The sequence below is a fragment of the Protopterus annectens genome, chromosome 1.part2 (genome assembly GCF_019279795.1).
Source record: "Protopterus annectens isolate FY-2018-M chromosome 1.part2, PAN1.0, whole genome shotgun sequence".
Classification (NCBI taxonomy): Eukaryota; Metazoa; Chordata; order Ceratodontiformes; family Protopteridae; genus Protopterus; species Protopterus annectens.
In genome coordinates, this window is record NC_056727.1 from 1,212,170,768 (window position 1) to 1,212,185,088 (window position 14,321).

The 14,321-nt window shown below is 43.0% G+C and overlaps 1 protein-coding gene across 1 annotated transcript in view; it reads right to left on the minus strand.

Annotated features, from left to right (window-relative positions):
* The window catches only part of SPACA1 (sperm acrosome associated 1), a 66,879-nt gene extending 53,934 nt beyond the window's left edge, over positions 1-12,945 (minus strand). Inside the window, 4 exon segments of the mRNA XM_044060234.1 lie at positions 10,323-10,898; positions 11,019-11,490; positions 12,337-12,500; positions 12,630-12,945. Of these exon segments, the coding sequence (XP_043916169.1) occupies positions 10,323-10,898; positions 11,019-11,490; positions 12,337-12,500; positions 12,630-12,945 (1,528 nt within the window).
* Between the last annotated feature and the right edge of the window lie 1,376 nt (positions 12,946-14,321).

The following is a 14,321-nucleotide window of genomic DNA, read 5'->3' on the forward strand; positions in this document are numbered from 1 at the left end:
TTATTTAGTTACATCAGTCCCAAATGATTATATCAAAACCATAATGTTTATGAAGAACACCGCAAAAATATAAGCCAAAACCATGGTAAACCTGCCAAAAGTAGTTATATCTGTTATGTCTGGCTTTTCTCCTTTTTTTTTCTCCCCATAATTGCTTGATGTGCAGAGGTGTTTGGAGATGCATATCCCATTTGTGCAGTGGGACCACCCATGTATCAGACATGACCATGACCCAGACATCCAAAAATAGGAACCAGATGCTTTCCATTAGTTTTACTGGACAATGCTTTGCATTGTGCAAACCCGGTGAGTGGCACTGCTCTATGCTCATACCATCAAGTTAACAATGAATACTAAAATACATTACTCATGTAACTAATCCTATGGTGACGTGTTGAGTGTTGGACTAGAGTGCAGATGGTCCTGAGTTCTAGTCCAGGATATGTAAAATTTATTTATACTGTTTTGAAATTGCAGCTTATCCAAATAATATGGTACTGTAAGGAAATAACCATGGAATTGTACTGGTTGACAGTTTTTGTTGATATATTTGAAAATGGTGCGCACTGCTTAGCATCACTCAAACACTGACTTGCTTGATGCTAAGTAGAGTGCACCCTTTTTAAATATATCAAAATACAGACGGTGCACACTCTCAGGAAGTGCAGTTGGCTGGAAAACATGGTATTTAAAGGTGAATTGGTGGGAATTGCACTTTGTACACTGAGCTCTAACCTTTGCAGTTATGTCTGGTATTGGAGAGGGTCTGCAATTTAGAGCACAGTGCTGGGGTGTCCAGGAGTCCAAGGTTTTTATTGAGCTGCTCGTTAGGGATCATGGCCCATGCCTGTTGCAGGAACACTATACCAGCTCCCAATACAAATCTGAAGCCTGGGATAGTTTGGCACGAGCTCTTACCAGTTCAATTGGTATCCCTTGCACTGGTGAACAATGTCATCACCACTATGATGACCTCTGTAGGAGAAAAAGGGATACTCTTGATCAGTGGATCAGGGATTGTCAGGCAGGGAACACCCTGGTGATGTGTAATTATGATTTACATGTTTTACCTGCAAATACTCAAGCTGACTATGGTAAACACTGGTATTCATAATGCTTTTTCTTTTCCCTTTTTCCACAGCTGCAGAAGAGAGGGCCTCACATCTGAGGTCCCATGGTAGGCAGTAAGTGAGGATGACAGAAGCATGTGGTTAAGTAAGCATAATTACTTAAAGTACTGCTACTGCAGCCTCAACAGTTATAGATTAGTTGCTATACCATACATTTTTTGGAATTTGGAAATGCATATCTGAACAGTAAAAACAAATATACATGCATTACTCTGTGGCATAGCTTTCAATAGTGCTTTCTGCTGAATACCCATGTTTAAGAATCACTGCTTTGCTCTGGTCATCGTAGAATTCATGGTTGTCTGACAAGTAATTTATATTGAAGTCAATAAATAATGATTGTCACAATGTTATGTTAACACAAATCCTATGCAACTATCCATGTGTGTAAGACGTTTAACTCACAAAATAGGTCAGAAACAAATTTCAGGTGTCAAAGCTTACTTAAATCATTTCTTATTTGCAAAATATAAAACAAAGCACTCAGAACACTCTAAACAAATTTCTAGTTAAATGAAATGTCTGAAACTGTGACGTATTGATAAAAATATTCAAATGACTACGGAACATGTTTGAAATAAAGTCTGAATCACATAAAATGTTTAAAATAAGACAAACAACTGCATTTTTTTTTGCTATAGGTTCATATGTTCATGAATCCTGCACTAAGGCACTGCATGAGCACATCCACTCATAGATGAATCGTGCCATCCTAAATAGAACTAAGATGCCCTCCTCCAAAAAAAAAGAAGCCAATTTGGTGGTTCCCTGCCATAAACAAACTTTACAACAAAAGGAAGAAACTGTTGCAGAAAAGAGGAAAATCCCAGGATACAAAAACTCCCTTAGCAGCCTCAGTAAAAAAGCTGAGATCCCTCATAAAGTCCCCCAAAGCTAGTTATGAAAATAAAATTCCCAAAGATTCCAAAGACAACGACAAGGCATTCTATAACTATGTCAAGAATCTAAATGGCAATGGTCAGATCTGCTCTGCGCTACAACAGAATGGCATTAAATATACTGATCCCAAGGATATTCCCAATATCCTGGCAGATCAATTCAGTGCCAACTTCAGCCCCCTCTGACCCCCTAAAAGGCCAATCTCAATACCGGAAGATTGCCAAATTCCGGTAATAACGGCTACACAGGTAAAAAATGCACTCTCCAAAGCTAAGAATGCAGCATCCATGGGACCAGATGACATCCTGGGCTATGTATTACATGAACTACAAAATGAACTGGCACCTCACCTAAGTGTCATGTTTAATCATAGCCTTACCTCAGGCTTCATGCCCACTGAGTGGTGCACAGCTACAGTTATCCCACTCCACAAGGGGGGATCCACCTTGGATCCTGGGAACTATTGCCCCATCAGTCTGATGAGCCTGATCTGCAAGGCCATGGAATGTATTTTCATGGGAACTTATAAACAAAGACACTGGCAACCTTCAAACACTGGACCTCACCCAGTTTGGGCTCATGAAGGGCCAATCTTGTCTCCTGAACCTGATTGACTTCTTCGAATCAGCTACCAGAGCCATGGATGAGAGTAAGGTGGTCTACACAGCCTATCTCGACCTTGACAAGGCCTTTGACACCATCCCCCTCTCTGGACTCATAGATAGACTTACTAAGCTGGGCATTAATCCCCATGTCATTCGATTGGCTGCCAACTGGCTTACTGACAAAACCCACACTGTAAAAGTAGCCGACTCCAAATCCAGCTCCAGACAAGTGACAAGTGGAGTATCTCAGGGTTCAGTCCTGGGACCGCTCTTGTTTGGCATCTACTTCTCTGAAGTACAGGCCAACACTAAGGGACTCTGGCTAGCAAAGTTCGCAGATGACTAAAAACTGGGAGCCATTATTGAATTCCCAAATGATGTGGATACTCTACAAAAGGGCCTTACAGAAACATGGGCTCAAGCTCAATGCCAAGAAATGTATAGTTATCCCCTTTGGGAAAAAAACATGTACCATGAATTACCACATAGGTGGCAGTACACTAAACACCAAAAGTGTGATAAGAGACTTAGGGACACAGGTGGACAGTGGTCTCACCTTCAATAACCACATCACCACAACAGTCAGGAAATCCTTCTATGAGGCACACCTCATCATTAAGGGCTTTTCATCCAGAAAAAATGAGGTCATTGTCCCACTGTGCAAATCCCTCATTAGACCCATTATAGAATACAATGTCCCATTTGGTATGTACCTCTCAAGACATCTACAACAACTGGAAAGGCCGCAGAAATACCTCACTAAAAGAATCACAGGCCTAAAGCAGATGCCCTACGCTGACCGCCTTAAAAAACTCCACCTATACTCTGTCACATATCGTCTACTCAGAGGCGATCTCTGCTTAACATACAAGGCCATGTCAAACCCAGAGCTATTAGACATGATACACTTAAAGAAATTCCAATCCATCAGAGCCACACACTCCAGGGATCTAAACCTTGCCATCACAATAAACAAAACATGCTGGAGGGATAGGTTCCTAACCCAGAGACTCCCCAGACTCTGGAATAGACTGCCCATACATGTCAAGCAGAGCACCTCTTTGGCCCTCTTCAAAAGGAACCTTGACGATTGGATGGGAGAAAGGAAATTCACCCCGGGGATCACGTCAGTCGCCCTGCTAGACAGGGGTCCAGGGAATTAAATAGTGTTGGAAGAAATAGCCAGGGAATTGTTATGGCTAGGCTTATATAGGCTTTAGGGCCAATAGCCTAGTACCAACCTATGAACCTATAAGAAGCTTTCTAGGGCTTCCACAAGTGTATAAATACTGAGTACATGTGAGCCTAACTCCTATTTTGTATTAAGCTGTTGAGATGTAAGCATGCATGTCTGTGTAGTCTGTCAGTTAATCGGTTTGTTTATATTTTGTACTGCTGCTATCCATCCTGATGTGTTTCTGCGTAATAATGCATATAAACTAACTACCCTACCTGTTTGTCTTCAATTATGAACCAAGATGAGTGACATGGTGTCAGAAGTGGCATGTCTAAAAAGGACATGGTATCAGAATGGGATCCAGAAATCCTGATTCAGGACTGAGAAGGCACTTCTTTAAAGGTGGAGGAATAGAGAGGAATGGATCAGCCCTACTGCACGTTTAACTCACAAAACAGGTCAGAAACAAATTTTAGGTGTCAAAGCTTACTTAAATCATTTCTTATTTGCAAAATATAAAACAAAGCACTCAGAACACTCTAAAAGAATTTCTAGTTAAATGAAATGTCTGAAACTGTGATATATTGATAAAAATATTCGACTGACCACAGAACATGTTTGAAATAAAGTCTGAATCACATAAAATGTATAAAAAAGGAAAAACAACTGCACTTTTTTTGCTATGTACTACTTTTTTGCATTAATTAAAGCTATTCGAGACATCCGAAGTATACAGAGTGCTCGCAAGTTTGTGCAGTATTACAGTACAGTTATTTCACAAAATACAGCCATTTCAAAGCATATTTCATGAAGTACAGCATTTCAAAGCGTTTATTGTGCATTCCCCCTCCCCCCCAAAAGGAGAGATATCTATTCCAGAGGATTGTAGCCCCCCAAACATCTCCAACGCCCAGGTGAGAACTGCCCTCACTAAGGCAAAAAACACAGCATCCATGGGACCGGATGGTGTCCCCGGCTGTGTGCTTCATGAACTCAACGAGGAATTAAACCCACAGTTAGGACAGCTGTTTAATCTTAGCCTCACCTCAGGATACGTACCCAAGGAGTGGCGCACGGTGACTGTGGTCCCACTTCATAAGGGCGGTGCCTCCACAGACCCTGGAAATTACCGCCCCATTAGCTTGACAAGCCTTATCTGCAAAGCCATGGAGAGGATCATAATGGAACTCATAAATAAAGACATAGGAACTTGCAGACTTTGGATCCAACCCAGTTTGGCTTTGTCAAAGGCAGATCCTGCCTCTTAAACTTGGTTGACTTTTTCGAGACAGTCACCAAGGCCATTGATGAGGAAAGGCAGTCCATACAGCCTACCTCGACCTGGCAAAGGCCTTGACACAATACCCCACTCAGGTATCATCGAAAACTCATCAGCTTGAATGTAAACCCATACATCACAAGATGGGTTGCAAACTGGCTAAGTGACAGAACCCACAGGGTCAGAGTTGCTGGAGCCATGTCAGACTCAAAGCCTGTCACAAGTGGTGTCCCACAGGGCTCAGTCCTGGGTCCACTCTTGTTCGGCATCTACTTTTCTGAAGTACAAGCAAACACAGGAGGGTTATGGCTGACAAAGTTTGCAGATGACTGCAAACTGGGTGCCATAGTCGAAAACACATCTGACACAGATATCCTCCAGAAGGGCCTCACAGAAACGGATAACTGGTGCCAGAGCCATGGCCTGAAGTTAAACGCCAAAAATGCATAGTCATACCCTTCGGGAAAAACAAGGTTACCCCTAGCTACCATATAGGTGGCAATCTACTGAGCACAGAAAAGTAATCAGGGATCTGGGGACCCAAGTTGACAGTAGCCCTTCGTTTGACACTCATGTTGCTAAAGTAGTTAGGAAAACCTTCTATATCGCCCACCTGATCATGAAGGGATTCACATCTAGATCAAGGGAGGTCATCGTCCCCTGTACTCATCACTCATTAGACCTATGATTGAGTACAATGCCCGTTCGAATGTATCTGACCAGACACCTGATGCAGCTTGAAAGGCCCCAAAAGTTCCTCACCAAAAGGATAAAGGGTCTCAAAAATATGTCTTATGCTGCCCGACTGAAAGAACTCCAGCTCTATTCAGTCTCATACCGCTTGCTCAGAGGTGACCTGTGCCTGACATATAAGGCCATGTCAAACCCAGATTTGATGAATATGCTTCACCTCAAAAATCTAGATCCCTCAGAACCACAAGGGCGGGAGACTTAAACCTTGACACGGTTATAAATAGAACATGCTGGAGGGACAGATTCATCACCCAGAGACTCCCTATGCTGTGGAACAAAATCCCGGTACATGTGAGGCAGAGCACCTCGCTGGCCTTGTTCAAGAGGAATCTTGACCAATGGATGGGAGATCGCAGATATACCCCAGGGATTACTTCAGTGTCACTGCTTGACAGAGGCACAGAAAAATGATAGGCATAGTTTTTATTCAAACTAAAGGGGTGGCGAAAGCCACATAACTATGGGCTAGGCTTATAAATGCCCTTGGGCAGATAGCCTAGTATGAACCTATGAACCTATGAATGTTATGATAAGTACTGGCTGTGTGTGCATGTTCATACATAGTTACAAGGGCCATATTTTCACTGTGTTTGGGTATACTTTGTTGGCATGGCTGAGGGATTTCGAAAATCAGGTCCACTTGTCTTTGATGATAATATTGCAGAGAATTGGAGAGTGTTTGAGCAAGAGTACAATATTTTCCTACAAGCTGCATTTTCTGATAAAGATGACCATAAAAGGCATTTATTCTGATTAATTTAGCTGGTTCAGAAGCCATAGAAAGAGGGCATTCATTTGTGTATGTACCTGCTGTGTTTGTACGAGAGGGGAAACCGCCATATAGTGGTACCAGCTGAGTCGAGGGAAGAACCAGAGTGCTTAAAATGTAAATTTAGAAAAATGTGTAACCCCCAAACAAACATTACAATGGAAAGGCACTTATTTTACACAAGAGATGAAAAGCCTGGTGAAATGTTTGCAGCATAAATAACTAACTTGAGAAACAAGGCTAACATGTGCAGATTTGGTGATTTAAGGGATGAAATGACAAAAGACAGACTTGTGTGTGGTATTAAAAATGGTGCTGTGAGATTTTGCTTCATGACAGTGATTTAACTTTGAATAAGGCCACTGAGATTTGTCAGATATATATGAGTTTACAGAAAAGCACAAAAATACGCTTACAAATGAGAAATACATGCTTCCAGTATCTTCTAGTGCTCATGTGGATAGTATGCAGCACGTGGTTAAAAGAAACAATGCACATGGCAGCAACTGTAAGCCCTGCAGCAGCCACAGGGAAACCACATACTTTTCTAGCAAATTCCAGAGTATGCACAGACTCAGTGAAGCACAAGAGTGAGTCAGCAAACTCAAAGCATGTGCCTATATCTAGTTTCATAGTTAACTGTCGTAATTGTGGTGCAAATCATTAGCCCAAAAAAGAAAAGTGCTTAGCTTTCGGTCAGCAATGCCACAAATGCAATACGTGGAATCATTTCAAAGGGTTTTGTAAATCAAACTAAGGGCATTTTTTTATTAAAAGAGAACATTCAAAGAGACAAGTTGATCAATTAGAAAGCGGGGACCCTACATTTTATGTTGATGATGTGTTCGTGTTTAATGAAACAATCAATGCAGTTGATTTATGGGCAAAGAATGAAGTATTTTGTACTGTTCGGATAAATGGAAAACCCATAGAGCTCAAAGCTGACACAGGTTCAAAGTGCAATGTTATGTCAGCAGAAACCTTTGATAGAGTATGTGTTGGTGAGAAGCTTGATTTAGCAAAGTGTGCAAAGCTTGTTGCTTATGATGGTGAAGAAATTCAAACTGAAGGTTCAGTAGTGCTTTCATGTTACTCTGCTGAGAACAGCTATGACTTGCAATTTTAGGTAGGCACGTGGTGTCATTATTAGGCCTCAGAGACAGTTTGAAAATGGGACTACTTTCATTTAATAAAGAAGTGCACCATGTAAGCTTAAAAGACCACAGTTACAATTTCACCCAGTCTGCTTTTCTACCTATGCTGATCTTTTTGAAGACAAACTAGACAAACTCCCAGTTGTGTATTCCATGAAGTTAGACCCTGAAGTCAGCCCAGTTGTCAGACCAGCCCAGAAAGTCCAGTAACAATGCAGCACAGAGTCCAAGCTAAGCTACATAAAATGGTGCAGCAAGATGTGATTTGTCCAGTAGGTTCATTAACAGCTACTAAATGAGTATCTTCCATGGTTGTAGCTCATATGAAAAGCTCAGATGATATCAGAATATGTATTGATCCATGTGATTTGAACAAAGCACTGAAAAGACCTCATCATCCAATGCATACAGGCGAAGTCACTGTCCTTATGCCAAATGCCACATTTTTTTCTGTCTTAGATGCAAAGAGTTCCTTTCGGCAAATTTTGCTAAACCGAAAATCTACATTGCTAACAACTTTCAGTATTCCGTTAGGCAGGTACAGATTTTTGAGAATGCCATTTGGGATAAATTCTGCCAATGAAGTCTTCCAGCATGCAATGAAGCAATTTTTTTCTGGGTATCCATGTGCTATTATAGTAGATGATATTTTAGTAGGAGGTAATGGTGAAGCTGAGCATGAAAGAAACCTCAAGAAAACTCTAGAAAGATCATGTGAAGTGAATCTTAAGCTAAATCCTCAGAAGTGAAATTCAGGCTATGAGAAGTTGCTTATGTTGGTCATTTGTTTACCAGTTCAGGCTTATGACCAGATCCTTCCAAACAAATGGGTCTATACCACGGCATCGAAACGTAATATCAAACACCTAAAGATCAACAAGTATTCATCGAAATGCATTTCCATGAATCGATGAATATTTACAGGGCAAATAAACACTTACCCCGCAATCCAATGGAACTAACTTAACCTAAAACAAACCCACTCATATGGGGGGCTGCACTCCCCCACACCCCCCAATATGGGAGCCTGTGCCCCCCCCACACCCCCCTAACTAAATATACCAACTCCAAGATCGCACTACAGTGGAGAACAGGGCAACATTGTGTAGTTGGCCAACTACATCTTTGCCCTGTAAGTATTCATCAAATCTCGCAAATGCGTTTTGATGAATACTTGTTGATCTTTAGGTGTTTGATATTACGACATTTCAACATCGTGATATAGACCCAAGCAAACAGCTATTCTTGAGATGCCATCTCCAGAAATGTTCAAGCCCTGCAAGGTTTTCTTGGCATGGTTAACTACTTAGGCAAGTTCATTCCAGACTTGATCCAACTTTCAGCACCGCTTAGAGAGCTGACACATAAAGATGTATATTGGTCATGATCAGAACACCAGAGAGCATTTGACGTCCTGAAATAGAAGATTGCCAGTCCACCAACTCTCATATACTATGATGTTCATAAACCAGTAACTCTTTCTTGTGATGTTTCGAAATTTGGTCTTGGTGCAGTCATTCTTCAAGTGGGTAGACCAGTAGCCTATGCGTCCAGAAGTCTAACCCAAGCTGAAATGCAGTATGCACAGATAGAGAAAGAGCTTTTGGCAATTGTGTTGGTATGTTCGAAGTTCCATGATTATATTTATGGTAGACTATCCAGATTGAAACAGATCACCAACCTCTACTCACTATTTTGAGAAAGCCTATGCATACAACTGAAGCCAGATTGCATTACATGATGCTCAAACTGAAAAAGTATAATTTCAAGCTTGTCTACACAAAAGGCAAACTTCTTTTTCTTGCTGATATATTATCCAGATCACTCAGAAATACCACTGAACAGCATGAAAATGAGAAACTTAATCTTGAAGTAATGAAAGTGAGAATTTTTTTCTTCCACACATCTTGATGAGCTTAGAAATTATACAGCCACAGATCCAATACTTCAGAAGCTCAACCACTTTATCAGTCGAGGATGGCCGTCAAAGCAAATTTTTTTACCTCATGACCTGCAACCATATTTTCCTTACAGAGATGAGATTTTGTTTGACAATGGTATCATCATGAAAGGTCTAAAAGTGATTGTTCCAAAGTCCTTACAACAAGAGTATATTACTATGTTATATCCTGGTAAATAAGGAGACCACACGGTTCTGGAGTTGTAAGGCCTTTCTTTATTCAGCATCTCCAGGTGCGCACCCATGTTACATATTCACCACTCCATAGCCATACATACATCGGAACCAACGAGTCACCAGAGAATACAGAACCAACACTACATGTTGTTAATTCCCCATAGCGCCCCCACAGCACAATAACAACATTACCTGCCCGAATACTACATTCCTCCCCTCTTAAGCTATTGACATACGCCTCCTTACATAAGAGAAACGAGGGAGCAAGTCAAAAAACAATCCTTCCAGTCACTTAATTTCTAAATAACCGGCAAGTTATTAAACGGTTACCATACAAGCAAGTTATGTTGTTCTTCTAACCTATACATACACTTTTAACACTGATAGTCCTTCAAGTAACTAGGTTTAACCAGTGTACACTTAGAACGGCGCAATGGTACCACCCTAGGTGACTCCGGTGTCACAGTTACCACCTCTGGTACCGATGTGTCCATCCCTGGAAAGGTTTGGTCCTCGGGAACCTCTCCTTCCAAGTCCCGGTGGTCTTCCTCGGCCCCCAAGATCGGAGATCCTCCTGCCGCTGCGAACCCTTCTTCCAAAACTAACGGTATTTCCGGGGCTTGCAGTTCCATAAAGTCCTTCTCCCGTTCGCTCCGCAGAATCTGGTCCACATGTCTCCTGACCACAAAACCTCCATTCAACCTCACCTGGTACGACAGTGGACCAGTACTCTTTACAATGAACCCTGGAATCCATTTAGGTCCATAGCTGAAGTTTCGAGTCATCACTGCATCTCCCACCAGGAAACTTCTTCCTCTCCGTCGTCGATCCTGATGTTCTTTTTGCCGCCATTGTGTCCTCTCTACCTTAGCTCAGATGTTTGGATGCACCAGATCCAATGTTGACCTTAATCTCCGTCCTTGCAACATCTCGGCAGGTGACAATCCGGTGGTAGACTGGGGTGTAATGCGGTAGCTGAATAACACCCTTGACACTTTTGCTGCCATACTTCCGTCTCCGGCCTTTATAATCATTGCTTTAAAGGTCTGGACAGCCCTTTCAGCACAGCCATTTGAAGCCGCATGGTATGGTGCTGATGTGACGTGTACGATGCCATTTTTTTTCAGAAAACCCTTGAACTCTCCACTCATGAAACATGAAGCATTATCTGATACAATAGTCTCTGGTAGTCCTTGACTACTGAAACTCTTCCTAAGGCATTCAATGGTCGTGGTGGAAGTGGTTGTTTTAACTGGATAGGCATCCATCCATTTAGAATGAGCATCCATTATTATCAAAAACATTGCCCCCATAAAAGGCCCGGCATAGTCTATATGAAGTCTTTGCCAAGGTCTACTCGGCCACTCCCATGGGTGTAGTGGTGCCGTCACCGGTAAGTTGCGATGTTGCTGACAGATGTTACACTCTTTCACAGCGACTTCAATGTCGTGGTCCAACTTTGGCCACCAGAAATAACTTCGTGCTAAGGCCTTCATTCGGGTGATGCCCACATGACCCTGGTGCAGCTGTTGTAAAAGTGCACGTCTTCCTGGGGGCGGAATTATCACTCGTGCCCCCCACAACACGCATCCATCTTGCACACTCAGCTCAGTTTTCCTCACCTCATAAGGCCGGAAAACTGGATCAGGTTGTTGTGTTGTCCAGCCTTGCTGGACCCACTGAAACACTCGAGCCAACACTGGGTCTTTTCGTGTCCATTCGCTCAGTTCCCTCGCTGACACCAACGTGATGTCCTCCATCATCAACACTCGGTCCTCCGTTTCCATTTGCTGGAGAGGCGCCTGTAGCGGCAGACGGCTCAGCGCATCCGCATTGCTATGGTGTTTCCCGGACTTATAAACAATCTCATATTCATAAGCTCTCAATGTTACAGCCCATCTCTGAATGCGGGGAGAAACCATCTGAGGCACGGCCTTCATCTCGTTGAACAGTGACAACAAGGGCTTATGATCAGTGCAAACAGTAAACTTCCTGCCATAGAGGTATTTGTGGTACCGCTTAATTCCAAAAATTACAGCCAAACCCTCTTTGTCTAGCTGGGAATAGTTGGACTCCGCTGGTGTCAAGGTTCGTGACATGAACCCGATGGGTCTTTCTTGTCCATCTGGCATACGGTGTGCCAACACAGCCCCTAACCCATAAGGTGAGGCATCACATGACAGAATTAAGTCCTTATGACTATCGTAGTGCACCAAAACCTCTGAGGACTGCATTAGTTTCTTGGACTGCTCAAACGCTCTGTCCTGTTCCTCCTGCCACGTCCACAGGGTCTCCTTCCTTAATAGTGTATGTAAAGGAGCTAACAGCGTTGACAGATTTGGTAGGAACCTGTTATAATAGTTAAGTAAGCCTAAGTAGGCCTTCAGCTCTGTAACATTTGTGGGTGCAGGTGCCTGTTGGATGGCTTTTACCTTGTTTGGCAGAGGGTGTAGGCCCGATGCATCCACCTTGTAACCCAGGAACTCAGCTTCCTTTTTCATGAAAGCACATTTACTCCGCTTCACCAGCAGACCAGTCTCTCGCAGTCGCCTCAGCACCTCGTTCAGAGTCTCCAGATGCTCGCGATTGTTCCTACCTGTCAACAGGATGTCGTCCAAATACACAGCCACCTTCGGAATTCCTGACACCAGTCCCTCCATTATTCTCTGGAAAATAGCTGGACTAGAGGAAACATCAAAGGGTAAACGATTTATTTGGAACAAACCTTTGTGTGTGTTAAGGGTGACATATGGCTTTGACCCTTCCTCCAGAACAACTTGTTGATATGCATGACTGAGGTCCAGTTTGCTGAACCTTTCACCTCCCGACAGCTTTTCAAACACATCCTCCACCGTTGGTATTGGATACTGCTCCAGCTTCGAAACTTGGTTCACTGTTAGCTTGTAGTCCCCACATATGCGTACAGTATTATCTGGCTTTAATACTGGCACAATGGGTGCCGCCCATTCCGAAAACTTTACTGGTTCAATTATACCTTGCTTGGTGAGTCGCTCTAACTCAGTCTCCACTTTCTTCTTCATTGCGTATGGTACGGGTCTGGGTTTGTAAAATCTTGGCGTTGCATTTTCTTTAACGTGTATCTTTGCTGGTGGACCCCTCCAGGTACCCAGTTCCTCTTTGAACACTTCTTTGTTGTTCTCCAGCACCTCTTGCAATGTCAGCATCTGCTGTTCTACTTTATGGAGTTGTAGACAGCCCATGTCCAGCTCCTTTAGCCACGCCCGGCCTAACAGGTTTGGTCCATTACCTGCCACCACCATGACTGGCAACTGTTTGACTTTGTCTTTATGTGTTACAGTTACTTTTGCCATCCCCAGTGTGGGAACTGTTTCACCTGTATATGTTTTCAAAGTCACTGAACAGTCCTGCAGCTCCTGAGCTTCTTTTAGCCATAACTTCCCATACTCAGCCTTTGACAGCACTGTCACACTACATCCAGTATCCACTTCAAACTGCACCATTTTACCATTTAAGTCCAACTGGGTTGTAATGGGATTGACTCTTACCAACCTTGCCTCTTTCATGTTAAACATAGTAAACACTTCCTCGACTTCCCTGGTTTGTTGATCTGTACCTTCACGCATATGGTGTGCATACTGCCGTTTTATTTTCCGGTTTCCCTTCCTGTCCATTATGCTGCTCTTTTCCTCCCCCTTTCTCTGCTGGTCCCTAGAGGGCGTTGACCTGCACATCTTCTTCACATGGCCCTTTTTTCCGCAAGCATGACATTTTTCATTTAAGAAACGACAGTTCCGTGACAAATGTTCACCGCCACACCTGTAACAGGCATACTGACCAGACTTCTCTTGTGATTTATGCTCCATGACCACTTTATGCACTGGCAGTGGGGTAGCACTCCTGCTCCCAACCCCTTCGATTGCTTTTGGTTGTAAATCACGAATGTCTTTATTCGCTGTCTCGATGGCCTGTGCCAACTTCAAGGCCTTTTCAAACGACAACTCAGGCTCCGCTAATAATCTGCGTTGTATGCGGTCATCTGCAATGCCACATACGAGCCTATCACGTAGCATTTCTGTCAGTCTGTCACCATAATTACAGTGTTGCGCCAGCTCCCTCAGCACCGCAACATACTCCGTTACCGTTTCATTGGCTAGTCTAGTCCTTGAATTTAACTTGAACCTTTGGACTATTTCACTCGGCTTCGGGTTATAATGTGACTGAAGCAAGCTCGTCAACTCCATGAACGATTTATCCCCTGGTTTATCAGGACTCAATAAGTTCCTCATCAGACTGTACGTCTTGCTGCCCACCGAGCTCAGCAATATGGCTCGCTTCCGGCCCGCATCCATTATCTGGTTTGCTTCAAAAAAATGTTCCAACACTTCACAATACTCCTCCCAGGTCTGTGTCTGACAGTCGTATGCAACCAGCAACC